Source organism: Trachypithecus francoisi, unplaced genomic scaffold (genome assembly GCF_009764315.1).
Source record: "Trachypithecus francoisi isolate TF-2019V2 unplaced genomic scaffold, Tfra_2.0 Lachesis_group12, whole genome shotgun sequence".
In the NCBI taxonomy this organism is placed as follows: domain Eukaryota; kingdom Metazoa; phylum Chordata; class Mammalia; order Primates; family Cercopithecidae; genus Trachypithecus; species Trachypithecus francoisi.
The window spans coordinates 81,484,168-81,511,834 of record NW_022681457.1 but is presented as its reverse complement, the minus strand read 5'-3'; the positions used below and the strand labels follow the sequence as shown (position 1 = coordinate 81,511,834).

General features: G+C 45.7%; 1 protein-coding gene across 1 annotated transcript; it reads left to right on the top strand.

The window, feature by feature from the left end:
- The first annotated feature begins 17,347 nt into the window (after window positions 1-17,347).
- LOC117092744 (60S ribosomal protein L32) lies at window positions 17,348-17,867 on the top strand. Its single transcript, XM_033226815.1, has one exon. The coding sequence runs from the start codon at window positions 17,410-17,412 to the stop codon at window positions 17,815-17,817; it is 408 nt and encodes a 135-aa protein (XP_033082706.1). The 5' UTR covers window positions 17,348-17,409; the 3' UTR covers window positions 17,818-17,867.
- Window positions 17,868-27,667: the final 9,800 nt, after the last annotated feature.

Here is a 27,667-nt window from a genome sequence, read left to right as displayed (position 1 = left end):
CCCCACAATGCAGACTGTTGTGGGGACAGATGAGTTAAGCCTATAAAGTGCTGGAATAAGGTCTGGCATGGAGTGAGTATTCAAAAAGTGTTTGCTATGCTTGTTACTACTGAGTGTTGAATAACTTTAAGCAACACTCTTAAGCTCTCTGAGACTCAGTAGTCTCACCAGTAAAATGATGATAATTTCTTAACATGCATACTTGATATGAGAATTAAAAGGGATTAAATGGATGAAAGCCTCCTGTACAAAGCAGCACCATCAGTTATTACCATCCTTGTTGTCATTAGCACAGGGGCCAGCTTCAGCATCCTTCCTGGAGCAGAAGTGGGGGGTTTGAGTGTCCTATCGGGGTTTGGATCCTTAAGAGTGCTATCTTGTGATTGCTGCCTCTCCGCAAGAGAAGTAACTCCTCTTGAGTGGGAAGATTTGAGCAGATAAGCAATCTGTGGCTTCTTGCCCCCTACCCTCTGCCCTGCTCAGGACTCATGCTCTGGATAGGGGTCAAGAAAGAAAGGGAGCATCCTCCTATCCTGAAATTTCTGTGGAATCTTTTTTTTCCATTTCTTCATCCTAGCTCCATTTCTTTCTCTTTTCTGTCCCTTCCTTGTTCACTACTCGTTCATTCATTCGTTCGTTCGTTCATTCATTCATTCATCTATAGGACATGGAAGTCATGGGGTCTGCCCTGGAGAAGCCTCTAAGTTCCCATTCAGAGGGAGAAAATGACTCAGGCTCCAATCAGGGCTTCATTACGTGATTCTGTGCATGCAACAGAGGGACGGGGATGGCACATCAAATGAAAATTCAACTTCCTCTGCATTAAGGAAAACTATCAACCATGATGCTGGTAGGGACTGCAAAGCCAACATCTAAAAAAAGAATGACTATCTAACTAGTTGACTGCCTCAACTCTAAAAGAGATTAAAATGGTACACTTCCATGGATTTGGTTTTTTGTTTCTGCTTGTTTGGACTTCAGATACATAGAATTGAGCAACTCATACACCTTCCTCCGTGCTAATGTAATTTTTCTCCTTCTTCCCAGATTCTCATGCTCATTCCTTACTCCTTTACTCACTCTAGGAATCCATTCCAATATGTTTTAAAATGTGCCCTTAAAATGTGTTTGTCTTTATAAAATATGCATTTGGTTAACAATCAGTTGCACAAGTGCTTCTTGTTTATACCTCACCATGATGTAGCACAGTTGACTCCTCCACATACCACTGATACTCACGATGACCCATGTCCGGCGCTGGGTACCGGATTCAAGATATGAATTTTACAAGGCCCATGTCCTTGAGTTGCTAACAGGCTAGGGAAATGGACAATTTAGGACAGGGTTGGGACACAAAGGAGTCAGTGATCAGTTCTGCTAGTGGGGGGCAGGGAGGGCTTCCCAAGGGCAGAGCCACCTGAGCAGAGCTTGCTTTAAAAGGTGAATAAGTCCGGGCACATTGGCTCACACCTGTAATCCCAGCACTTTGGGAGGCCGAGGCGGGTGGATCACCTGAGGTCAGGAGTTCGAGACCAGCCTGACCAACATGGAGAAACCCCGTCTCTACTAAAAATACAAAAAAATTAGCCAGGCATGGTGGCGCGTGCCTGTAATCTCAGCTACTCGGGAGGCTGAGGCAGGAGAATCGCTTGAATCCGGGAGGTGGAGGTTGCAGTGAGCCAAGATCGTGCCATTGCACTCCAGCCTGAGCAACAAGAGTGAAACTCGGTCTCAAAAGGAAAAAAAAGGTGAATAAGAGCTCACTAGATGTATAGCAGGGAGGAGGAAGTGGGAGGAGGTGCTCCAAGTAGAGAGAGCACTATATGAAAAGGGTTGGAAGCATGTAGCAGCTTAGCATGTCTAGGAAATTGAATGATTTTGTTGTGGCTGAGGCAAATGGTATGAAAAGGAAGGGCAGAAGACAACAGCTGGCATTTGTTGAGTGTGCCAAGTGCTGTTCTAAGTGATTAAGTACTGAATTTCTTTTAAGCCACACAACAACCCTAGGCATTGTGAAAGGAAATTAAGTTTTGGGACCCCAGATGCACTTAGTTGAAGGGAAAAGTCAAGCTGGGAACTGGATCACGCAAATCTGCCTCCCACTTTTAGTTCCTAAATAAGATGGTTGGCCAGGCACGTTGGCTCACGCTTGTAATTGCAGCACATTGGGAGGCCGAGGTGGGCAGATCACCTGAAGTTAGGAGTTCGAGACCAGCCTGGCCAACATGGTAAAATCCTGTCTCTACTAAAAATACAAAAATTAGCCTGGTGTGGTGGTGCATGCCTGTAATCCCAGCTACAAGATGAAAAGGTACCCATATTTTGCCCACAAGGAAATTCCTAGTGAGCTGTTAAAACTTCACAATGGCAATGCATATTGATAGCTTATCTTTACAAGGCAGTCACCCCAGCCCACCAGACGTAAATGCATATCTGATTGTTCCCTACCCCATTGTGTCTGTGTTATCTTATGTAAAATGCAGATTCCTCCCATTTTTCCTCTGCCCCTTTGTTTATGGCATCTTACCTAAAAAAATGCAGATTTACTTACAGGAAAACTGTGTACTTCTCAATATCCCACCCTTTCCCCTTTAAATTGGGAGCCCTGAAAATCATCTTTGAAGAAAGGCATAAAACTGTCTCCGGGTGTGTCCTTAACTTTGGCAAGTCAATCTCCTAAAATGATGGAGACTTGTCTTGTTATTTTCCTCGATCAACAGAGTGTACTATTATCATCCCCATTCTCCAGGAAAGGAAACAGGCGGCCAAAGAAGTTAGTAACTTGCTCACAGTCACGTAGCTTATAAATGAGGTACCCAAAACTGCATCAGGCTGCCTGGGTTCCTAATCATGATGCTATGGCCTCCAAAAGATGAGGAAGGTGAGGAGGTCAGAGGGGAGGCTGCAGAAGACCTTAAATGCCAGTTGAGGGGCAAGGAAGAAGGCAACAGGAGGCCCTGAATCAGAGCCTGAGTGCCATGGAGTTGAGTGAGTGTGCAAGACCACAAGTGTGCATGAGGGTGCATGTGCTACAAGCGCAGTGTATGGGTGAGTGCGTGGGTGTGGATGCATGTGAGTGTGCCACGGTGCACATGTCTGTGCCACAATGTAGGACACATGTGTCTTTGTGAGACTAGGTGAGTGTGCATGTGTATGAAAAACTCTGCGGTTGTGCACGGGTCTGAGCATGTGTCTCTGTGGGTGTGAGTGTGGACCTTGGTCTTCCTGCTACCATGGGGCCCCATGGAAGCTGTCAGAGTCCATCAGCCTGGCCTGGTGTGAGAGGTCTGGTCTTGGCCTCAGATGCTAGATGGGCATACATCAAACGCAGCCTGAGCCTGGGACCAGTGGGGTAGAATAATTTAATGAGAATCCAGAAGGGAGGCTGCAGCTGGTGGGGTGCGGGAAGGGGGCCCATTTCTGCCCAGTGAAGCTTCTGGGCTCCAGAGTCCAGCATCTGCGGCACCTGAAAGCACTTACACTTAGGACCCTTGAGCCTGAGCTCCTTGAGGGACCAGGTCCTTGTATTTTACATGCCATCATCTAGCACACAGCAGATTCTTGGTAAATGTTTGCTGAGTGCTTGACTCTAATTGGCCTCATCTTCTATACCTTCACCCTACCCTCTACTTCAGTTCACACTTAAGCTGTTCTCTGAAACATTTTTCTTTCTGCCTCAAAAGCTTCTTGGTGAACTCCTACTCACTCCTCAAGAACCTGCTTAAGTGGCCTCACCTCTGGTCCAACCTGTCTGCTTCCTGCCCAGTGCTCATCTATTGGAAGACTTTGACAACTATCCTTCTTCATAGACTAGGTTTTGAGATTAGTTGTATTTGATATGTACATCGTGTTTCAGTCACCGAGAAAGACCTACTTGGCTTAACTGGCCCATCTCGAAGTGTCATGCAGAAGCCTGAGTTAGCTAGCTCGCCAACCTTGGTAAACTCTGTTAGCAGCTCTGGGCCTCTGCCCCCAAATCCTGGCGCCTCGATCCTCATCTTCACTTGGGTGTAGAAAGAGGCCTCGTGACTCAGGGTCTGGCCCATGGAGGGAGGAGCATCCCCAGAAGGGCTCCAGGCAGAATACAATTATTAGTGAACAAGCCGGGACCAGCCCTGCTGCCAGCCTGGCCCATGACTTGGCACTTTCTGGGGCTACCTGCTGGGCTTGGCCAAGGTGATGTGGGGCGAGTTGCCTGGGCCTGTGGGAAGCTGCTGGCAGAATACACTCCCCAGGGCTACAGACGGCAATGGCAGGGCACACCCACGCAATGCTTCGCTGGTTCCAGGGCACCCCCTCTTAAAGGCTCAGTGTGTACTCCCACCCCAGGGTCCAGCCTTAGCTGTGCAGGGCCCCGATCAGGGTCAGCTTATCTCTTCTGCATCGAGGGTGGGTACATGTGAGAGTGGGAGTGAGGGAACATGGGTATGTGTTGTGTGTGTGAGCAGATCTGTGAGCATGAGAATTGTGTGAGAACGAGTGTATGTGCATGTGGATGGTGTGTGACTCTATGTCCTTGTATGTATGTATGTGTGTGAAGGTGAATGTCTGTGGATATGCTCAGGGGTGCGTGTCTGTTAATGTGTATGCTCACGGGTTTGTGTGTGAGAGTCTATGAGTAAACTGTGGTTTGTGGATGTGTATACATGTGACTCCGTGTGACAACAAAGACGTGAATGTCATCTTGGTTCTGCCATTTCATAACTGCTGAAAACTTCAACAAATCCCTTCCTCTTTCTTTTTTCCTAAAATAGAATGAACAGGACAAGACAAGATGATTTGTGTTTTTGAGACAGTCTCGTTCTTATTACCCAGGCTGGAGTGCAGTGGCATTATCTCGGCTCACTGCAACCTGCACCTCCCAGGCTCAAGCTATTCTCCTGCCTCAGCCTCCTAAGTATCTGGGATTACAGGTGCCTGCCACCATGCCCGGTGAATTCTGTACTTTTTAGTACTGGGATTACAGGCGGGAGCCACTGCTCTCGGCCGAGATGATCTTTTGAGTCCCCTTCCAGCGTTGATATGCAACAACTGGCTTAGGGGTTGTGTGCAAGTGTGTGAAGGCTCTGCCTGCACCTGTGTGTGTGTGTGTGAGAGCAGCAGGGTGGTACTGTGCAAGGGGCACGGCTCAGAGTTCTGATTCCACGTTTATCAGTTGTATGGTCTCAGATTAGCCCCTTCCCCTTTCTGAGCCTCAGTTTCCTCCTCTGCCGATGGGGCTAATGATTTTATAAGGCTGCTTTGAGGGCTAAGAAATATTGTTTGTAAAGTGCTAGCCCAGAATCTGGCTCAGCTCCCTCTCTGAGGGGGGTGTGTGTGTGTGTGCGCGCATACATGTGTTTCCCACATGCACACACATGGGTACTCATGTGCACATGCTCCACTGTGCCAGTTGGTCCAGGGTACAGGGTAAGTGCTCTAGATCACTCCTGCCTTCTGCGGTTTCTGACTTCTGTCTGTGCTGGGAACACAGCCACCCCGGAGAGATAGCCTTGGGTAGACAGTCTCCCAACTACCTGTCTGGACCCACGTTGTCCTGAGGCCTCCCTGCTGCTCCAGACTGACTGTCACATGGGTGCAGTGGCCTGGAAAGGAGGATTGGGGTGGGCAGGAGACAGGCTCCCAAATCCGATTAGTGCCCACCCGCCATCCGGGGTGTTAGAGACTAAAGAGATTCTTCTTCTTAAAGGGTCAACTGCAAGTCTGGGATGGTGGCTGAGCTGAGCTTGGGACTCCAGGCCCCTCTAGAATGAAGTGGGAGCCAGGAACAGACAGGGTCTCTACCTCAGAGACCTTCCAGCCTGACAGAGAGAGCCAGAAGAGTCAGGCTGGCTCTGTGGCTGCCTGTGGTCTCGGGGCAGGAGGGCTCCAACTCTGGGCCTGGAAAAAGGAGGGGCAGAGGTTTGAGGGACTGGTAGAGACTGGGGAGAGAAGAAAGACACAGGGCATTATAGGCAGGAAGATCAGTGTGGGCAAAGTGGGAAAGCTGAACTAAGTAACGTACGTGTGTGTGTGTCTTGTGTACTAGGGAGAGGGTGTCCTAGGGGTCTTGGAGAATATAAAATCCAACTTTTCATTTTATTGGTGAGGAAGCTGAGGCTAGAGAAGGGAAGGGACGTGTCTCTGGTCTGAGTGAGGTCCTGACAGACTCCAGCTCAAGTCTAGGTTCTGCCTCCAATTCCTGGGTTCTAAAGACGGGGGTGTCAAGCTGAGCTGCCAAGTCCCTCTTTCCCTAGCCTTTTGCTGGTCCCATAGTGGTCTTGGTGAGGCAGAGCAGGGGCTTAGCAGTGATGTCTGCCTTCTGGTCAGTGGGAGGTCTGGGGCTGGACACTCTCTCCCTGTCCAGGGGTCCCAAACAAACCCGGAGTGGCTGCTTACACCTGGGCCTGATCCATAAGGCATGTCCCAAGCCCAGACTCTGGACACCCAGAGAAGAACTCAACACTGAACCCCAGGCTGGATGGGCTCCAACACCCATGCTAGAGAAAGCCCCAACCACCTGACCCAGAGAGAACTTACAACTGGGCTCTGAACACAGACAAAAGGTCCCAGCACCTGGCCCAGATGCATCTACACGGTCTGAGTTTCCATTGCAAACTCATTACTGGATCCCTACAACGCCATCCAGAAACTCCGTGAAGAACTGAACATCCAAATGGGAGCACCCAGAGAGGGTCCCAGCACCCAAACCCTGAACACTAAGAGAAGATCCCAACACCCGAACTGGATCCATTTGGATCTGCTTCCAGTCCAGACCCAGAACATCCTGATTAGATGCCTACAATTGACTCAGATCTGGAGCCCACACGGAATGGACTCACCCAGGCCTTCCCTCCTCCCCACCCCTCCTTGGTGAGGTTCATCCTGAGAGGTCTTCCAAGTTCCAAGACTTTTTCTGCCGAAATGTGTGATCATCGATCGGGATGACTGCGACTGAGGAAGAGGGCAGGAGGCTACGCCTGTTCCCTTTGGGGGAAAGGGGAGGGGATCCAGTTTGCAGGGCTAGGGTGGGAGCGGGCAGGCGGGGTGTGCGCCCCTGCCCCTTCCACTCCGCGCGGGAGCTGGGACCGAAGCTGTGCGGCCTCGGAGACCCTGCAGTCCCCTCACCGGGCGCCCCCAAACAGCCCGCGGGGCTCTGGGCGCGGGGCCAGGAAATCCGGCGCCGGCCCTTGAAGCGCACCCGGGCCGGGCGGGGGCGGCGGGGGCGGACTGGGCGCTGCCACCACGACCGCCCGCAGTACAACGTGACTGCGCGGGCTCGGGTCCCCACCGGGACAAGGCGGCCTCTGTGCCGACCCAGCTGATTCCTCTCGGGCTGCAAATCCCTTCCGGCTGACATCCCTGCCTGCTGGGACCAGGCATGGGAACGGGGAGCGGGGCTGGGGGCGAGGTGGGCGCTGAGGAGCGGAGCTCGTTGGCGGGAGGTCCCCCGGAAGGCCGTCTGCTCGGTACATCCAGGGTAGCAAAGGCTACCGTTCCCAAACAGTGAAGCCGAGGCTAGGAGAGGTCCAATCACTAGCCTAAGTCGCATAACCTGTTTCTTGGTTAAAGCGAGAGTTCTCCATGAGGCCCCATGATGAACTCGGTGTTTGTTGTTGAGAGTTAAGTGGCGTTATTAGTCTCAGTTTATAAATGAAGGAATGTGAGGCTCAGAGTTGAAGCCGCCTGCCCACTGTCCTAAGACAAGAAGGGAATGAGGCTGGGACTGGAGCCTAGGACTGCCTCCTCCAAACATGGGGGCCAGGCAGTCCCAGCAGACCCCTGACCGCAGGTACTCACTGACATCAAGCCGTAGGCTCTGCCATGGGCCTGTCACAGGGTCCCCCTGCTCAAGGCCTTCTGTCTGGTTGGTTCAGTGTGGTGAACCGGGGGAATTCGTTCCGTTAATATGCTGGAGGACAGATGTGGGGATGAAGGAGGGAGACGGGGTGAGGGTGGAGGCGCCAGGTGGCTGGAGAGGGGACTGGAGGGCAATGCATCTGAGAAATGGCTTTCCAGAAGCCCCTCTGCCCTCTCCTTGCAAGTGGGGAGGGAGCTGGAACCCCAGAGGCTGGAGACAGGGCCATGAGGGTGGGCTGGGGAGCCATTCAGGATCCAGCCTCACCCTGGCCTCCCCGGAACAGGATGGGGATAGTCCGGTGAATTCTATGGAATTAAAAAAATGGTGCCTTCTCAGCGGGGAGGGAGCTCGGCTGGTTCCCGGGACTGTCTGGCTTCTGTCCTGACTCCTACAACTGTGGAGGCTTGGAAGTTTTTTCCATTCCTTGACCAAGATTTGACCTAGACAGGGAGTGCAGGGGCTCAGGGGAGGAGGGGGGATGGCAGGGCATGGGGGCGACTGCTGAGTGAACATATGACCTCCCGCTGTGCATGTGCCTGTGTGTCCGCACAGAATGAGTATCTCTGCGATGGTCTTATGCACATGTGCCTCTGAGAATGGATCGTGGTGGCTCTGGCGGGGTGGGCGTGTTGTATCTGTGGGTGCTGTTCGTGCCTGGGCACCTTGACCCTGCCAGGATGTGCGTTATCTCTCTGGGTCTGTGTGTTTGTGGCTGAACCTATATCTATGAGTCTTTGTGTGTGTCTGGGTTTCCGCCCCCAACAAAGCCCTGAATGCCATTTTGCTGCCTGAATGTGCAGAGGAATGTGGGGGGCCAAGGGAGAGGGGAGCACATGTCCTGGGCTGTGGGCCTGCTGGTTATGGAAAACTACTGAGGTCTCCTGGAGCTGGGCAGGCCCCGCCCGAAGCCAGGCTCTGCAGCTTTTGCCCTTCCAGGCTCCTCCCACCCTTTCTCTGCAGGGCTGGGGACCTGCTGAGATGGGTTCTTGATGGAGCAGAGAGCATGGCCTCCCTCTCACCACTCCCCAGATGGTTTGCCAGGCCTTGGGGGGAAAAGTGAGGGGGTGAGATTAGTTTCCTCTGAAGTCCGTCCCAGCCCCAACATTCTCTTCATTCTGTGAATGTTAAAGGGATTTTAAAAAGGCAACTTCACCTCTATTTTGGGGGATGGTGAAAGCAGTAGGGACTGTTACAGCAAGAAGGGCTCCTAAAGATGATCTAGTTCCACCCTCTCCATCTTACAGATGAGGGCACAGGCCCAGAGTAAGGGATCTGAATTCCCTAATCACCTTCTGGAAGGGCAAGGACCATGTTATCAGGTCCACTGTCTCCATCGCCTGTGCCCCATCATGCTGCATGACCTACCCTGCATAGAGGAAGAGGCATTTGAGAAGGCCTTGGAGGATAGGAGCATTTTGACACATAGAGGTGGGGTTGAGGCTCTGGGTGGCAAGAAGACATGGGTTAAAGTGTGGAAGTGGGCAGCTGAGGAGTGCAGTCAGAGTGGAGAGTGGGACAGTTGGACATACTGGGTCCTAGGACTGAAGTGGTGTGTCTGAGCTATACATGAGGGTCCCCGCAGGCCAGGTGGAAGCGTATGGACTTTATCCTATAGGTGATTCTGGTAAGAGGTAAAATTGCCATGTAGCTGAGTGGTTTAGGACACATGATCTGCAGTCAAATCAGATTATCTTGTATTCCAATCCCAGCTCTAAGACTTTGGTAACTGTGTAAGTACACATCCCTGAGCAGGTTACTTAAACTCTCCATACCTCACTTTTCTCGTCATTGGAATGGAGGTAGTAGGCCATGCACGGTGGCTTGCATCTACAATCCCAGCACTTTGGGAGGCCAAGACAGGATGATAGCATGAGTCTAGGAGTTTGAGACCAGCCTGGACAATGTGGTGAGGCCTTGTCTCTATTAAGAAAAAGAGAAAAAGAAATGGAGATAATGATAGTATTTCCCTCCCATGGGTGTCTTGAGGAATAAAGGAGAATACAGGCAAAGCCCTCAGTGCCTGACCCGGGTCAGTGCTCAGTAATAGCTGTGATGCTTCTGGTGGTGAGGCCTGTATTTAAGGCTAGTCTGGAGGAACAGAGAGAGGGTAGGGATACCAGTGGGGAGTCCACAAGAATCATGTGGATGAACTGCCACACTGAGGTCCATGATGCTGTCCCCTGGGTTAACTGGCTGGCGTCCTCAGCAGGGCTGCAGGAACGTGGGCAGAACCCCCTCCACTGAGTGGCCTTGAGTTTGTCCCTGGGTGACCAGCACCTGAAAAAGCATTTTCAGAGGAGGGTTGGTGGGATGGGGAGGAGACTGGGGAGAGATGGGGCTCAGCTTCTGACAGCCTGAGGGTAGCGGGGCGGGGCCCAGGAGAGATTTGGGAAGCGCAGGTCTCTCACTGCTCGTGGAGCTGAAAGTTGCTGGTTTGGGTGAGGTCATGCACGAGCCTAAGAGAGAGGAAAGGGGCCCTGCAACCCAGGGAACCCCTTTTGAGCCAGACCCTTGGGAGAAGCGGCAGCCACAGGGGCTGAGGAAACCAAGGCAAGCTGTGGTCAGAGAAGGTGAGGAAGGAGTGTGCTTCAGGGAGGGAGTAGTCAAGAGAGCCCCGTCTGGGGAAACAGCGAGGCAAGGAGGTAGAGGTGGAGGAAAAGGCAGCACAGAGGCCGTGGGCTTTGGCATTGAAGAGGCCACCTCTGTAGAATCCACTTTGCAGAAGAGGGAACAAAACCCAAGCTGCGGCTAGGTGAGGGATTAATTAATGGGATGGGGAAGTGGAGACAGAGGCAGGTGTCCTGTGACTGCTCAGAAGCTTGGCTGAGGAGAAGGGGGAACGACTTGTGGCAGTCAGACAGGAGAGGTTCGGAGCCTTCTGGGGATGGGGTGACAGGGCTGATATTCTCATATTTCCGGTGCAGAAACTGAGGCTCAGGGAGTTAAGAAGCTTGTGCAAAGTCACGATAAATTATTGGGGGTGGGCAGCCCAAGATCTCTGACTCTTAATGTAGTGATTTTCTAAACGGACAATTGAAATAGTGTAATACACACACCCATGGATATTAGTTCTGATCGTAGAAGTAAAACATGTTCATGGGAGAAATCTAGAAACATATGCAAAAGTGTAAGAGAAAAACACAAAAATCACCTGTAATTCTACCACACAGAGATAAGCGTTTTTACCATTGTGTGTCATAACTTTCTACTTTTTTCCTCTGCCAGTATACATAAATACATACTGGGATCATGTTGCACAAGTTGTTTTGTAAATCCCTTGTTTCATTTAGCAACACAGCATAAATGCTTTTCCGTAAGAATAACTGTTCCTTGAGAATTTTTTTTTCTCTTTTAGCCCACAATCTAGGCAGGAAGATAAGACTTACAGATGGGATTCTACAGTAAGCAGTCGAGCAAAATTCATGAGGTGTTGGGGAAGTGGCTGGATCCCTGGACTGGGAGCACAGTGGGCTGGCTCTTTGGCTCCTGACTTGTCCACTGATTCATTATATGGCCTTCAGCACACATAACATATTTGGGCCTCAGAATCCCAGATAGCTCCAAAGAGTTATCAATGAGTCTCTCAAGGCAAGCTGTCACCATGGCAAAAGGGTTGAGGGAGAGTCTTAGAAAATGAAACCATGCCGGGCATGGTGGCTCACACCTGTAATCTCAGCACTTTGGGAGGCCGAGGTGGGCGGATCACCTTGGGTCAGGAGTTCAAGACCAGCCTGGTCAACATGGTGAAACCCCGTCTCTAAAATACAAAAATTAGCCGGGCGTGGTGGCACATGCCTGTAGTCCCAGTCACTCGGGAGGCTGAGGCAAGAGAATCACTTGAATCCAGGAGGTGAAGGCTGCAGTGAGCTGAGATCACACCACGGCACTCCAGCCTGGGCAACAGAGGGAAATTCCATCTCAAAAAAAACAAAACAAAAAAAACACACAACAACAAGAACAAAAAGGGAATGAAACCACATTATCATCATGATTCCGCAGGTCAATTTCTTCATCTGAAACTTGGGAAGCGTGTTTACCTACCTTACCTGCCAGGATTGGTGATAATCAGATTAGATTAATTATTATTTATTGTTTTTGAGACAGAGTCTTGCTCTGTCACCCAGGCTGGAGTGCAGTGATGTGATCTCAGCTCACTGCAGCCTCTGCCTCCTGGGTTCCAGCAATTCTCCTGCCTCAGCCTCCCAGGTAGCTGGGATTACAGGCACATGCCACTACGCCTGGCTAATTGTTGTATTTTTCATAGAGACGGGGTTTCACCATGTAGGCCAAGCTGGTCTTGAACTCCTGGCCTCAGGTGATTTGCTCGCATTGGCTTCCCAAAATGCTAGGATTACAGGCGTGGGCCACCTTACCCGGCCTAGATTAATTATTATGATGTCTAAAAACAACTAATATTTGAACAGTTTTGCTGTTTACCCACATTATCTCACTTAATCATTCTAACAATCCTGTGGGGTAGGTACTGTTTTTGTATTCTATGTTTCCGGATAAGAGAACCATGGCTTGGAGAGATGGTGTCACTTATTCAAGGCCAAAGGTAGTGAGTGGTAGAGTTGGGATTCAAACCTAGGTCTCCTCGTTACTAAAGCCATGAATCTTTGCACTGTGCCCTTGTGACATGTGATGCAGGCCTGCAGAGCAGTAGAGGGACATGCAAAAGAGGACAAGAGAAAAAGTGGAAAGTCAAGCTGCTTCATCCTTGGTTAAGCCGTTGTTGGCCCAGATACCAACATCTGTGGGGAGTTGCCGCCCCCTGGTGTTCTATATGTGATATGTCCTCGAAGGGAGGAGAGCTAGCAATCTGCCTTCTTCACAATAAAAGTGGGGTGGAATGAGCTCAGAATAATCCCAGCTTGTCCTTTTAAGAGTCGGGATGGGGGTGGGGGTGGTGGTGGGTGCATATTTCACCCAACAGTTCTGGGTAGAAGCTTGGTATATTTCAGCCCCTACTTGCTCCTTATCTGGGTGCCCTAGTGTGGGGTTGGTGGCCACTTTGACAATATTCTTTCTGACTCAAGTGCTAGTTAGAAGGGTGTTACATCATAATTATTCTTTAAACTCTACATTAATGTTTCATAGGCACTTTTCTGTCCATGATACAACTCAATAGAAAAAATAGGATTTTTGGCAATTCTTAGGGAATCATTTTTACTCTGGGCCGAAAAAATTTGTCATTGGCATAGCATCAAATGGCAGAGTGGTACAGCCAACACCTGAAGATGTGTACTTTAAAGGGCTTTTTCACCTGTTACCTCATTTTACAGTACCACAGCCTTCCAAAGAAGGTATTTATTTTCATTTTACATATGAGAAAATAGGCTCAAGATTCCCCCGACCCCCGCCATCCACCTGTTTGAAGCCAGGGAACTTTCCAAAACCCCACTCTGCCCCCTTGTGGCAGCCCTTATGGCTTACTCAGTAAATAGGCCACATGGCATGCCCAAATGAGACCCATGTTGCCTCCAAAGTCTAATATGTGGTGCTTCTTTCTTTGCGATGGGAGATGCCAGATGCAACAACTATCCTTAATCTTGCAAGGGATATTTTCATGTTCACCTTATAAAGGATATTTTGATGTGCTAGAGAGCCCTGGAAGCAAGAAATTTCACTAAGATGATAGATTCCTTAGTTTTTGTTTGGGATTTGTTCCATACCATCTGGTATATATGTGTCTTACCACCGTGTCTAGGGTATTAAGTAGTACTCACCTAGTCCAATCAATATGATTTTATCAGTGTAGTAGGCCAGCATGATCTCCCATGAAATGGTGAAGTGATTAGGTCCTAGCAGGCTAGATTTTGATAGAGGACTGGAGAGTTGATATAGCTTTGAGTGAAGAAAGTGGAGGTGTGTTGTTAACTCCACTGGGTAAATGCATTCTGCTTCTAGAGGTCCCTATTGACTGACATTCCTAGCTCTCTGTCTTTGGGCATCTTATTGTATAGTGTATAGGAATTTTGGCCTTTCTCCTTAATGTAATGTAGGCCACCATTAAGTCCAAGTTTCAGTTAGCCAGCCCAGTAAGCTGTTATAGCCACTCTCAGTTAACATATCTGTATCAATGAATTCAGTGCAATCAAAAATTACATTTTTCTCTCTCTCTTGTAATCCACTTCCGTAAATATTTCCCAGGCTTTTACTAGTATAGCCTTGCAAAATGTATACTGGCAAAACCTTGCAGTTCTTTTGGTGTTTTTGATATCTTTTTTTTTTTTTTTTGACAGAATCTTGCCTTGTCACCCAGGCTGGAGTGCAGTGGTGCGATCTCGGCTCACTACAACCTCCATCTCCCGGGTTCAAGCAATTCTCCTGCCTCAGCCTCCCGAGTAACTGGGATTACAGGCGCCCACCACCAAACCCGGCTGATTTTTGTATTTTTAGTAGAGATTGGGTTTTGTCATATTGGCCAGGCTAGTCTTGAACTCCTGACCTCAGGTGATCCTCCTGCCTCAGCCTCCCAAAATGCTGGGATTACAGGTATGAGCCTCTGTGCCTGGCCTCCTATTCTTTCTTAATTTGTATGAATTTAAGGTTGTCCAAGTGTGGTTGTGTTACATGGATATTTTGAGTAGTGATGAAATCTGGGCTTTTAGCGTATCCCTCACCTGAATAGTGTACATTGTACCCATTAAGTAATTTCTCATCCCCCACCCTCCTCCCACCCCTCCACCCAATGTCTGTCATTCCACACTGTATGCCCCATGTGTACACATTATTTAGCTCCCACTTATAAGTGAGAACGTGTGGTATTTGACTGTTTCAAAGTTGTTTCACTTAGGATAATGGCCTCTAGTTCTATCAATTTTGCTGCAAAATATATGATTTCATTCTTTTTTATGGCTGCATAGTATTCCATTGTGTATATATACCACACGGTTTTTTTTTTTTTTTGAGTCAAGTCTGGCTCTTGTCCTTGAGGCTGGAGTGCAATGGCATGATCTCAGCTCCTCACTGCAACCTCTGCCTCCCGGGTTCAAGGGATTCTCCTGCCTCAGCTTTCCTGGTAGCTGGGATTACAGGCACCTGCCACCACGCCTGGCTAATTTTTGTATTTTTAGTAGAGACGGGGTTTCACCATGTTGTCTAGGCTGGTCTCGAACTCCTGACCTCAGGTGATCCACCCTCCTCAGCCTCCCAAAGTGCTGGGATTACAGGTGTGAGCCAGTGCGCCCAGCCTATATACCACATTTTCTTTATTCAATCATCCATTTGGTTCCTATTCTTGAATCACACTTTGTAGTCCTGTAGTCCTTCTCTTTCTCTTTGGGTCTGTTGCAACTTGAGTATTATTATGTGCCTGGAAGGAATGATGGATCATGCATATGGATTTTGAAAAGAATCAGTATGCCTCTTCAAGGTGACTACCTCTAGCAAGGTAACTATAGAATCTTCAGGAAAGGGGCAGCTAACACCTTCAGATGAGAGGAAGGGCTGCTTTTTATGGCAAAAGAGAACTAGTATAATTTGGGGGCTCAAGGGGGTTTAAATCTACCCAAATGCCCCTATTACAATTCTCAGAGTCTGTCTCTGGTGGCAAGCTGTTCTGCATGACCACGTAGCTGCCTGGGCCTTCTTGTGAAGTTCGGTGATGCACCATCTTATATTTGCTTTCTTTTATCCCCGCTTCACTTCCCTTTTCCCCTCACTCTTATTGCCCTTGGATTGTACTTTCCAAGAAAGATTTAGCATGTAAACTTTGCCTCAGGTTATCTTTTTTAAGGGACCTGGGCTAAGACAGGAGAACTCCAGAAATGCGGTGACTGAGCATTGCAGTGACTGAGTGGGTATTTTTTGGTTTGTTTGTTCTTTGTTTTTGTTTGTTGTTGTTGTTGAAAGCAAGAGAAATAGCTTAAGATAAAAAGGAGATAATTTTTTTTAGGGGAATGTAATTCAAAGGATCAAAGAAAAGACTGAACAAGTCCATAGATAAGATGGGAAGCAGGGAAAATCTGCTGATCTATGTAACACAACCAATGGATGGTGTTAGTGGTACAGGTTGAACAACCCTACTCTGAAAATCCAAAATATAAAATACTCCAAAGCCTAAAAGTTTTTGAACTCCCACAAGTAGAAATTTCACACCTGACCTCATGTGATGGGTTGCATGTATTATTTAAAATATTTTATAAAATTACATTCAAGCTATATGTATAAGATATATATGAAACATAAATGAATTTCATGTTCAGACTTGGGTCCTATTCCAGAGATATCTCATTGTATATATAGAAATATTCCAAAATCTGCCAAAAAATCTAAATCCAAAATCTGAAACACTTCTGGTCTCAAGTGTATCAGATAAGGAATATTCAACCTGTAGTTTTAAAATATGTGCACAAATCTTTCTACATTCCTGCCTTCAAGAGCTGGAATCTAATTCCCCTAGAGGGGAGTGTGAACTATACCTAGTGACGTGAGTTCTACTGAATAAAATATGCTAGAAATGATAGCATGTGACTTCTGAGGCTAGGCCATAGAAAGCATTGTGGCTTTCACCTGTCTTTGATCACCTGTTGCTGCCATGTCATGAAGACAGTAAAGCAGCCCCAGGGTGCGGAGTGGGGGCTAGGTGGTGAGGAACTGAGTCCTCCTGCCACCAGCCACACGAGTGGACCATCTCAGAGTCAATCCTCTTGTTTCTGTCAAGCTGGGACTGCAGATGACTTCAGCCTTGGCTGACATCTTTAGTACAATCTCACAAGAGATCCCAGGCTAGAACTATCAGCGAAGAACCTACAGTAACTGTGGGATAATAAGTACCGGTTATTTTAAGCCACTGAATTTTGGTGTAATCTGTTGTGAAGCAGCAAATAACTAATACAGTATCGTTAAAGTATCCTCAGTGATGGTTGACCTTTGTGTCACCATTATCATCCCCATCTGCAAATAGGGCTAATAATAGGACCTTACTTATACAGCTGTTTATAAGGATATAAAACACTCAAGATAGTGCCCAGGACAGAGTGAGGATGTCTACTGACTAGTAGATATTAGCTGTAGTGATAGTACTGCAGCGCTACTACTACTACCATCTGTTGACTTCTTGCTCTATAATCTCAAGATTCAAATTCTCAGCAAAGAGAATATGATTAACTTCTCTTGGGTTATATGCTCTCCTCTTGGGTAAGGGAGAGCAGGGCACTTTGATAAGAAATCCCACCAAGTCTATATTTCCTCAAAGGAAATTAAGATGCTATTGCGAGATTGAGGGACAATGGTTGCAAGACAGGCAAAAACAATACCCACTACATAGAGTGTATATACTTTTAAGGCTTTTTGAATATAAACCCAAATTGCTTTCCCAAAATATATCTATCTATGCTCCCACCAAAAGCATACAAGAGTAGCCTTCTCACTTCATCTTTGCCAACATTACTATTATTCCGAAGAAGACAGAAAGAGCCAGGTTAATGGATGGAAAATAACATTTTATTGTTTAAGTCTGTGTATTAGTCCATTCTCACGCTGCTATAAAGAAAAGCCAGCTGGGCCCTTCTCTCTTCCTCGGCGCTGCCTACGGAGGTGGCAGCCATCTCCTCCTCGGCATCATGGCCGCCCTCAGACCCCTTGTGAAGCCCAAGATCGTCAAAAAAAGAACCAAGAAGTTTATCCGGCACCAGTCAGACCGATATGTCAAAATTAAGCGGAACTGGCGGAAACCCAGAGGCATTGACAACAGGGTTCGTAGAAGGTTCAAGGGCCAGATCTTGATGCCCAACATTGGTTATGGGAGCAACAAAAAAACAAAGCACATGCTGCCCAGTGGATTCCGGAAGTTCCTGGTCCACAACGTCAAGGAGCTGGAAGTGCTGCTGATGTGCAACAAATCTTACTGTGCCGAGATTGCTCACAATGTTTCCTCCAAGAACCGCAAAGCCATCGTGGAAAGAGCCGCCCAGCTGGCCATCAGAGTCACCAACCCCAATGCCAGGCTGCGCAGTGAAGAAAATGAGTAGACAGCTGGTGTGCACGTTTTCTGTTTAAATAAATGTAAAAACTGCAAAAAGAAAAAAAAAAAAAGAAAAGCCAGTTGGGCACAGTGGCTCATGCCTGTAATCCCAGCACTTTGGGAGGCTGAGGCAGATGGATCACCTGAGGTCAAGAGTTCAAGACCAGCCTGGCCAACATGGTGAAACCCATCTCTACTAAAAATACAAAAATTAGCCAGGCATGGTGGCACTTGCCTGTAATCCCAGCTACTTGGGAGGCTGAGGCAGGAGAATTGCTTGAACCCGGGAGGCAGAAGTTGCTGTGAGTGGCGATCACACCAGTGAACTCCAGCCTGGGCGACAGAGTGAAACTCTGTCTCAAAAAAAAAGAAATGCCTGATCCATGTTGTTGGCCCCCCTGCCAAAAAAAGACAAATGCTTGAGACTGGGTAATTTATAAAGAAAAGAGGTTTAGGCAGGGTGCGGTGGCTCACACCTGTAATCCCAGCACTTTGGGAGGCTGAGGTGGGTAGATCACCTGAGCTCAGGAGTTTGAGACCAGCCTGACCAACATGGTGAAACCGTGTCTCTACTGAAAATACAAAATTAGCCGGGTGTGGTGGTGGGTGCCTATAATCCCAGCTACTTGGGAGGCTGAAGCAAGAGAACTGCTTGAACTCAGAGGGGTGGAGGTTGCAGTGAGCTGAGATCATGCCACTGCACTCCAGTATGGGCAACGAGAGAGAAACTCCATTCAGAAGATGAATAAATAAATAAACAAATAAATAAGGTTGAATTGGCTCATAATTCTGCAGGCTGTACAGGAAGCATAGTGGCTTCTGCTTCTGGGGAGACCTCAGGGAACTGATTATACAATCATGGCAGAAGGTGAAGGGGAAGCAGGTATGTCTTACATGGCTGGAGCAGGAGGAAGAGAGAGAAGGGGCAGGTGCCACAGGCTTTTAAACAACCAGATCTCATGAGAACTCTATCAAGAGAACAGCACTTGGGGGATGGTGCTAAACCATTCATGAGAAACCACCTCTATGCTCCAATCACCTCCCACCAGGCCCCACCCCCAACACTAGGGATTACAATCCGCCATGAGATTTGGATGGGGCCACAAATCCAAACCATATCAGCCTGCAATTCTTTACTTGTGAGGTTGGGCATGTGTCCACGTTTTTATTAGCCATCTGTATATCTCATATTGTGAATTACGGGAATTGAGACTCTCAAGATAGAGAAGCTGAATAGTACCAGAGACAGTGGTAAGCAATGAATCCTACAAAGCACACAATTGAAATGCAATGAATGATGAGGACATGCCTGAGAATCTTTGGTATTAAGTGTGAAGGATTCTTGAAACAGAAGAGACATATAACTAGGCAAAACCTATTAACAGACTGTATTCTTGGAAATTATCCTGCCACTTCATGATTTTACTATTAGGTAAAAATTGGTATAAAATATTTATAGCCAAATACAAGAATGAATGTGATTGGACCAAACCTGAAATAGAAGCAAATTGTCTGCGTATGAAAGCACGATATCCGGAAATGTTGGTTTGAACAACTTGACCCCTAAAAGTTAACTGATCTTAGATTACCAGCGCCAATATTTAGTATAAAAGGCTTATGTATGCAATAAAACTGTGGAATTCTCCTACTGAAAGTAGACATTCCTCCAGTTATTAGAAATAAATCCAGATGTCGGCAAATCTAAGTATTCTGGGTTTTGTTGTGTTTGTTTTGCTACAACTTGGACTAAAAGCTTTGTCTTTTGACTTAATTTTTTCATAACGTTAGACTTACAGAAAAGTTGTAACAAAGCTACAATAATACAAAAACCCAATGAACACTTCACATATTTCTCTCTCTCTCTCTCTGTTGGCGTGTGTGTGTATGTATATACCTTTTCTGAATTTTCAAGAGTAAGTTGTAGAAATGATGCTCCTTTACTTCTAAGTATTTCAGCATATATGCAGGCCCCAAACAAGAACATTATCTTAATAACCTCAATGTAATGATCAAAACCAGGAAATTGACATCAATACCTACTATTTTGTAATCTACAGACCTTATTCAGATACCTCCAGATTTTCTAACAGAGTTCTTTATAGCAAAAGAAGATTTTTATTCCAGGATTGATTCCAGTTGCCATGTCTTTATTTTTTATTTATTTTTTTTTTGAGACAGAGTGTCACTCTGTTGCCAGGCTGGAGTGCAATGGCGCAATCTCGGCTCACTGCAAGCTCCGCCTCCCGGGTTCACGCCATTCTCCTGCCTCAGCCTCCCAAGTAGCTGGTACCACAGGCACCCACTACCACGCCCGGCTAATTTTTTGTATTTTTGGTAGAGATGAGGTTTCACCGTGTTGGCCAGGATGGTCTCAATCTCCTGACCTCGTGATCAGCCCATCTCTGCCTCCCAAAGTGCTGGGATTACAGGTGTGAGCCACTGCACCTGACCTAGTCTTTTTTTTTTTTTTTTTTTTTTGAGATGGAGTCTTGCTCTGTCACCCAGGCTGGAGTGCAATGGCGTGATCTCTGCTCACTGCAACCTCTGCCTCCTGGGTTCAAGCAATTCTTTGGCCTCAGTCTCCCAAGTAGCTGGGATTACAGGCTCGCAACCACTAGCCTGGCTAATTTTTGTATTTTTAATAGAGATGGAGTTTCACCATGTCGGCCAGGCTGGTCTTGAACTCCTGACTTCATGATCCACCCACCTTGGCCTCTCAAAGTGCTGAGATTACAGGTGTGAGCCACCGCGCTCGGCTCTTTAGTTTTTTTGTTTGCTTGTTATAGAGGGAGTCTCGCTCTGTTGCCAGGTTGGAGTGCAGTGGCACCGTCTCGGCTCACTGCAACCTCCGACTTCTGTAGTCAAGCGATTCTCCTGCCCTAGCCTCCTGAGTAACTGGGATTACAGGCACGTACCACCAGCCCAGCTAAGTTTTGTATTTTTAGTAGAGACAGGGGTTTCACCATGTTGGCCAGGATGGTCTTGAACTCCTGACCTCGTGATCCGCCTGCCTTGGACTCTCAAAGTGCTGGGATTACAGGCGTGAGCCACTGTGCCTGGCCGGATCTTTTTTTTTTTTTTTTTTTTTGCCGTAAAACATTTGATGTGTTTGAAGGTGCTAGTACATTAACTTCCTATTGCTGTTGTAACAAATTACTACAAAGTTAGTGGCTTACAATGACACTAATTATTTTGCAGTTCTGGAGATTTAAAGTCTGAAGTGGGTCTCACTGAGCTCAAATCAAGTGCTGGCAGGGCTGTATTCCTTCTGAAGGCTCTAGAGGATAATCCATTCCCATTTTCTGGAGGTCGCCTCCTTTCCTTGGCTCAAGGCTCCATTCTTGCATTTTCAAAGCCAGCAACGTTGTGCTGCCATCTATCTGGTTCTCTCTTTTGTCTCTGTCTTCCACTTATAAGGACTCTTGTGATTACAATAGGTGCTCCCTCTGGATAATCCAGGATTATCCCCATCTCACAATCAGCTGACTGGCAACTTCCATTCCATCTGCAATCCTATTGCCTGCTTGCCATGTAATCTAACATATTAATGGATTCCAAAGATCAGGACATGGACATCTGCCCACCACAACAAGCCACTTTATTTTTAGAATGTTGTTTAATTTTGGCTTGTCTGATGCTTCCTAATGATTAGATTCAGGTTATGCACTTTTGGAAGAAATATCAATCACAGATTTTTTTAGTAAATTGATCTTGTATCTGGACACTTTGCTTAACTCTCATATGGGTTTTAGTCTCTTGATTATTTTGGATTTTCTGTGTATGCTCATATCATCTGTGAATAGTAATAATATATTTTTTCCTTTCCATTTTTACAATTATTATTTTTCTCATTGTATTGACCAGGACCTCTAGCATCATGTTAAACACTTAACTGGGATACCAGGCATTTTCTCCCTTGTCCTTGATCTTACTGGAATGGATCTAAAATTCTGTTAAGTCTGTACAATGTGCTATAGGTTTTTATCAAATTAAGAAAAATGCCTTCTATTTCTAACTTTGTGAAAGATTTTTTCATTAAAAGAAGTTGAACTTTGTAGGAGTCATCCCTTGCCCTTTGAAACATATGTGTCTTACCAAGGTGTTCAGAGTTCTGCCACTTTTTGCTCACTAGGTCCAGTTAACATGACATCATCAAAGTGGTCTGTGGGGTGGTCAAACAGTTCAAGATCCTTTGGATTCTATTATAACAGGGAGGAGAAGAATTTACATAGCCCTGGAGAAGTGTGAATTTTGTGACTGTAAACATGAAACCTGTGAATGCATAATGATATCCATCCTACGTAAATGCAAACTCCTATGGATCCTCCTAAACAAAACAAAATATCCAAACACCTTTAGTCCTTCCTTACCAAAAAGCTCATCTTTCATACCTCATAGCTTTACTTACCAAAAACATGTCTTACTTTCTTCACATATGGAGTTATTCTCCTTTTCCTTTTTAATTTTAATTGCCATATATTGATTAGAATTTTACAAACTCTTAGAACCTTAATTTTCAATAAAAACTAGCAAGCATTGTAAACTGTCTTATCATTTTATAATTTCTAGAAACAGGTGATTCCTCACAGAACAATTTTTTCATGTTTGCTAACAGACCCAAATATATTTAATCTTTTTATAAAATTTTAAGAGCCAAAAATAAAATTAAACTTAAGTTCAGGAATTTATATTTTAGTATTTTATGTTAATTGGAAATAATCTACTTATTCAATGAATAGCTATCATTTAATTTAACCTAGCAAAATTCTAAGGGTGTAGATACTAAAGAGATTTAGGACACCTTTTTTTTTTTCTTTGAGACAGGGTCTTGCTTTATCGCCCAGGCTGGAGTGCAGTGGCATGATCTGGGCTCACTGCAAGCTCCACCTGCAGGATTCACGCCATTCTCCTGCCTCAGCCTCCTGAGTAGCTGGGACCACAGGCACCCGCCACCACACACTCAGCTAATTTTTTTTTTCTTTGTATTTTTAGTAGAGATGGGGTTTCACTGTGTTAGCCAGGATGGTCTCGATCTCCTGACCTCGTGATCCACTTGTCTCGGCCTCCCAAAGTGCTGGGATTACAGGCGTGAGCCACTGTGCCCGGCCTTAGGAAACAGTTTTTAAGCAGACATATTATAAAACATTATTGTTGTTAAAAAGTTCATTTATAAACTTTATCCAAGTTATAGCTATTTAGATCACTTTTTTTTTTTAACAGTTATGCCTAGAATACTCATGAAAATTAAATGAGACATTAGAGACAAAGTTAGCCATCATTTCAGGTTATTTCCCCGATAACCATTTATACATCATGAGCATGTCAGGCAGTCATCGCTGAAGCAGGAACCCTAAAGTAAAATACATGAGTGTTTCACTGATAACCCAGAAGACACAGCTGTTTTCATTAAACCGATAATATTAAGCTAGTCTCATTTGCCAAAGATTCATCCAAGTCACGTGGACTCGACAAGCATGTTAGGTTAGTTCCTATATTTCTAGCAGTTTTAGGCATGCTCATTTATCGCTCAGTCAATTCAAATAATGCCTTTTTTTTTTTTTGAGACAGAGTCTCGCTCTGTTGCCCAGGCTGGAGTGCAGTGGCCGGATCTCAGCTCACTGCAAGCTCCGCCTCCAGGGTTTATGCCATTCTCCTGCCTCAGCCTCCCGTGTAGCTGGGACTACAGGTGCCCGCCACCTCGCCCGGCTAGTTTTTGTATTTTTTTAGTAGAGACAGGGTTTCCCCATGTTAGCCAGGATGGTCTCGATCTCCTGACCTTGTGATCCACCCGTCTCGGCCTCCCAAAGTGCTGGGATTACAGGCTTGAGCCATTGCGCCCAGCCCAAATAATGCCTTTTACTAATATTAGTAGAAAAGACCTTTAAGATATTTCATTTGCTCAATTTTTAAATAGCCAAAAATCATGCCCACGAGAAAGAAAGTAGACAGATGGGGCACAGCATATAGCCAGCAGCGGTCCGAGAAGAGGGGCTTAGTGGACTGAGAAGTTTTCATGGGAGAAGCAGGATCCAATAGAGAGAACAGAAAGCTCCCCCCCCACCTCCACCAAAATTACAAGCTTCCAATTAAACTGATTTATGATGATAGAGCTCTTAAAAAGTCCTTTAAAAATATCCTATAATCAGGTTTCAGCTGAGACAAACAGCAAATAATATTCCTGGCAATATTCAATTCCTTTTTTTTCTCCCTGAGTATATGGTTCCATTTCAACTTAGGAGAGAAGGCCAAACAAACAAAAAAGACCTTCTTATCATGCTGCAAATATACAAATGATTCAAACTAATTTTTGCAAGTGTTTCTTTCCCAAGCTAAGTACATTTACCGAAAAAAGAATTTATGGCGGGTTTAAAGGATTTGAACTTTGTTCTGATTTTAGATTTTTAATCCTGTTAAGGGAGTCCCTAACACTAGCTGTTCTACTCTTTTGTGTCTTAAAAAAAAATAAATTAAGTTACTGAAGCTCTTGGTCTTCTGTGAAGAGTCTTTTAAAAGAGGCAATAAAAATGTTTGAAATCTTTTTAGGAGCTTCTGCACCTCCATAGGTATCCCTGGTGGACCTAATTTGGGAGCCGTCATTTTTAAATGCCCTTCTTAAAGTGCAGTGTTGTTCATATGGAATGTTCTACATAATAGTCATTGTAATTTTAAATTTTCTTTGGCATAATTTGCCCATCAGTCTAAAAATATGCAAGATAATGGGCCATAATGTTTGAACATGGCCGGCTAAAGTCTCTGAAGGAGCACTGTCTTTGCATACCTTAGAATCTGGGATCCCATTCTGTTTCTTATTAATCTCTCAAGAGCAAAAGGAGAAATTCTACAAATATACTAGCGCAAACAGGGTGCAACCTACATTTCTGTCTTGCCATGTATTAGTTGCAAATGGAACACAAACAACATTTCTGTTTGGTTATTCTTGGGGTGCTTCTAACCTTTTGGTCTGGTGCCTGCACATGCAGCTGCAATACTTGTGTGCCTCCAATAGACAGAAAGTCAAAATAGTGTTGACTCATGCCTGTTAGAATGTTATTTTGCTCTTGGAAGATGTTCAGAAACAAGAAAAATCTAGCTAACCTAAATTTTAAATTAGGTGTGCAGAAACCAAAAGAGTACTCACCACATGGATGATGTCCCTGAGGCCTTAAACTGGATCCTGAATAAAGTCAGCGCTCAGCTGAAAGGAGTGAGTCCAAAATCTGTGAGGAGACTGACAGAAACAAAAAGGTGATTCATGAAAATGAAGAGCACAGGGAGCTCAGGTGGGTATTGTACTCTATTCCTGGGGCCACCAGTCTCTCCAAGGTGAGCTTGCTTCCCTCTCACTTCTGACACCAGATTGTCAGCCTATAATGAGTGACAAAGAGACAAACTCTGCAAAGCAAAGGGTTTACTTGGGAATAGCAAAGGGATTGCAATCTGGGATACACATGCTATGGCAACCATATGCATATCTGGGGCAAAAGGAAACTTTTTTTTTTTTCCCGAGACAGAGTCTCACTCTATCTCCCAGGCTGGAGTGCAGTGGTGCGATCTCGGCTCACTGCAACGTCACCTCCCGGGTTCAAGTGATTCTCCTGTCTCAGTCTCCCAAGTAGCTGGGACTACAGGGGTGTGCCACCATGCCCATCTAATTTTTGCATTTTTAGTAGAGACGGGGTTTCACCCTATTGACCAGGCTGGTCTTGAACTTCTGACCTCAAGTGATCTGCCCCCCTCAGCCTACCAAAGTGCTGGGATTACAGGCATGAGCCACCATGCCCCACCAGGAAACTTTTAAAGACAAAAAAAAGAAGTCCACATAGGGTATTTTGAAACAAAGATCATAGGTTACAGGGGCTTGTTGCAGGAGCTGGCATCAGTTCACTGGTGGAGACACTTGTTGCTAGATAAATGTCCTTGTGCAAGTGGCTTACCTAGAATACAGCGGTCTTGAGGAAGTTCTTGTGATAAGTCCTGAAGTTCTTGTGGTAAGTTCTTGTGATAACACAAATGTTGTTTGTGTTACTGGTCTATGTGCAGGAATTTCCTGTGATAAGTCTTGTTATGGGGATGTATACATAAGGGCTTCTTTTTCATGGCCTCCCCTGACTCCATTTCGTTAGAGTTTGACATAAATGACTCCCTTTTGGTACTGGCAACTTTCACAGCTTCTTTTAAGAAATGCTGTATCTCAGTGCTCACAATGGTACAGAGGGAAATATTGTAAATGGACAACTCTGAATTTAAATGCAGCTCAGAAGAGTCAGACTATAAAGAGGCATTTTAGGACTACTTTTACATATCTATTTCACTTGGTAATACACTCACAAATTTATTTCATCTTCATGTAGGCACAGAAGTGATATATAATAAAAATCTAAGAAAGCTCTTTTAATATCTATTTAATAAAAATTGCATGTGATAAAAAGCATCTTATAGTTTACTTGGTAGAGTTTTTTCTTAGTGGTGCATAAAATAATGATGTTCTTAAAAACTGACATCTTAGATTTAATTACATACAGCAGTACATACAGGGCACTTAAAATGATATATGCTACATAGTGTATGCAAAAAATTGTAGCTGCTATTATTATTGTATCATTGTAGTTGTGTTTCTGGAGGAGAGGGAAGAGAACTCCCACTTTTTGTGTGTTAGTCAAGTATGGGAAAAATAGGGTCGGGGAAGACCTCTTAAAACCACTGCAGCTTTGTAATCACAGCAACGATAAATGCAAAAATGATCCTAATGAAAAAAACTCACATACTTTTAAAAAGGTTAAACTCCTAATGAGAAATAATTGTGAATGTAAACTTTAGCTTGAAAGATGAAGGTAGCTTGATAAAGATGGTGTAAAGAAGAGATGTAAGTGCTGATTTATAGAGATAAGTATAAAATACACAAATACCAGGGGAAGCTTCACATGAGTTACTTCCATGACAGAGCTGTGGCCAAAAGGAAGGCTGCGGAGCAAATGAGCATGAGATACATGATGGATCAGAGTCTCCTTAGCTTGCTGCAGTCAGTCATATTAGTGTGCTGAAATTCAAATGTTGTTATTTGGTGGTGGAAAGCATTAATATTCTGGAAAAATTACATATGAACCAGTGTAATGTCTACCTAATAATGGCTTCATTCCCCTATATGCTAGTCACATGGAGCTAATCTGAGTTACAGATGCTTGATTTAGAGCAGAACAAACTGAACTTTACATTGTACCCTGATAACCTTGCCAAGTAGGTGCTATTCACATTTTACAGAAAAGAAAATGGATTGGGGGCACCAAAGTCAGGCAAAGACACAACAAGAAAAGAAAACTATAGGCCAATATCCCTCAGGAACACAGCTGCAAAAATCCTCAATAAAATACTAGTGAACAGAACCCAACAGAACATCAAAGAGAAAATGCACTGAGTCAAGTGGTTTTTTTTTTTTTTTTTTTTTTGAGACGGAGTCTCGCTCTGTCACCCAGGCTGGAGTGCAGTGGCCGGATCTCAGCTCGCTGCAAGCTCCGCCTCCAGGGTTTATGCCATTCTCCTGCCTCAGCCTCCCGAGTAGCTGGGACTACAGGTGCCTGCCACCTCGCCCGGCTAGTTTTCTGTATTTTTTAGTAGAGACGGGGTTTCACTGTGTTAGCCAGGTCTCGATCTCCTGACCTCGTGATCCGCCCATCTCAGCCTCCCAAAGTGCTGGGATTACAGGCTTGAGCCACTGCGCCCGGTGAGTCAAGTGGTTTTTATTCCAAAGTTGCAAGGATGATTCAACGTACATAAATCAATAAATGTGATTCACCACATAAACATAATTAAAAACAAAAACCATGTGATCATCATCCCAATAGATGCTGAAAAAAAAAAAC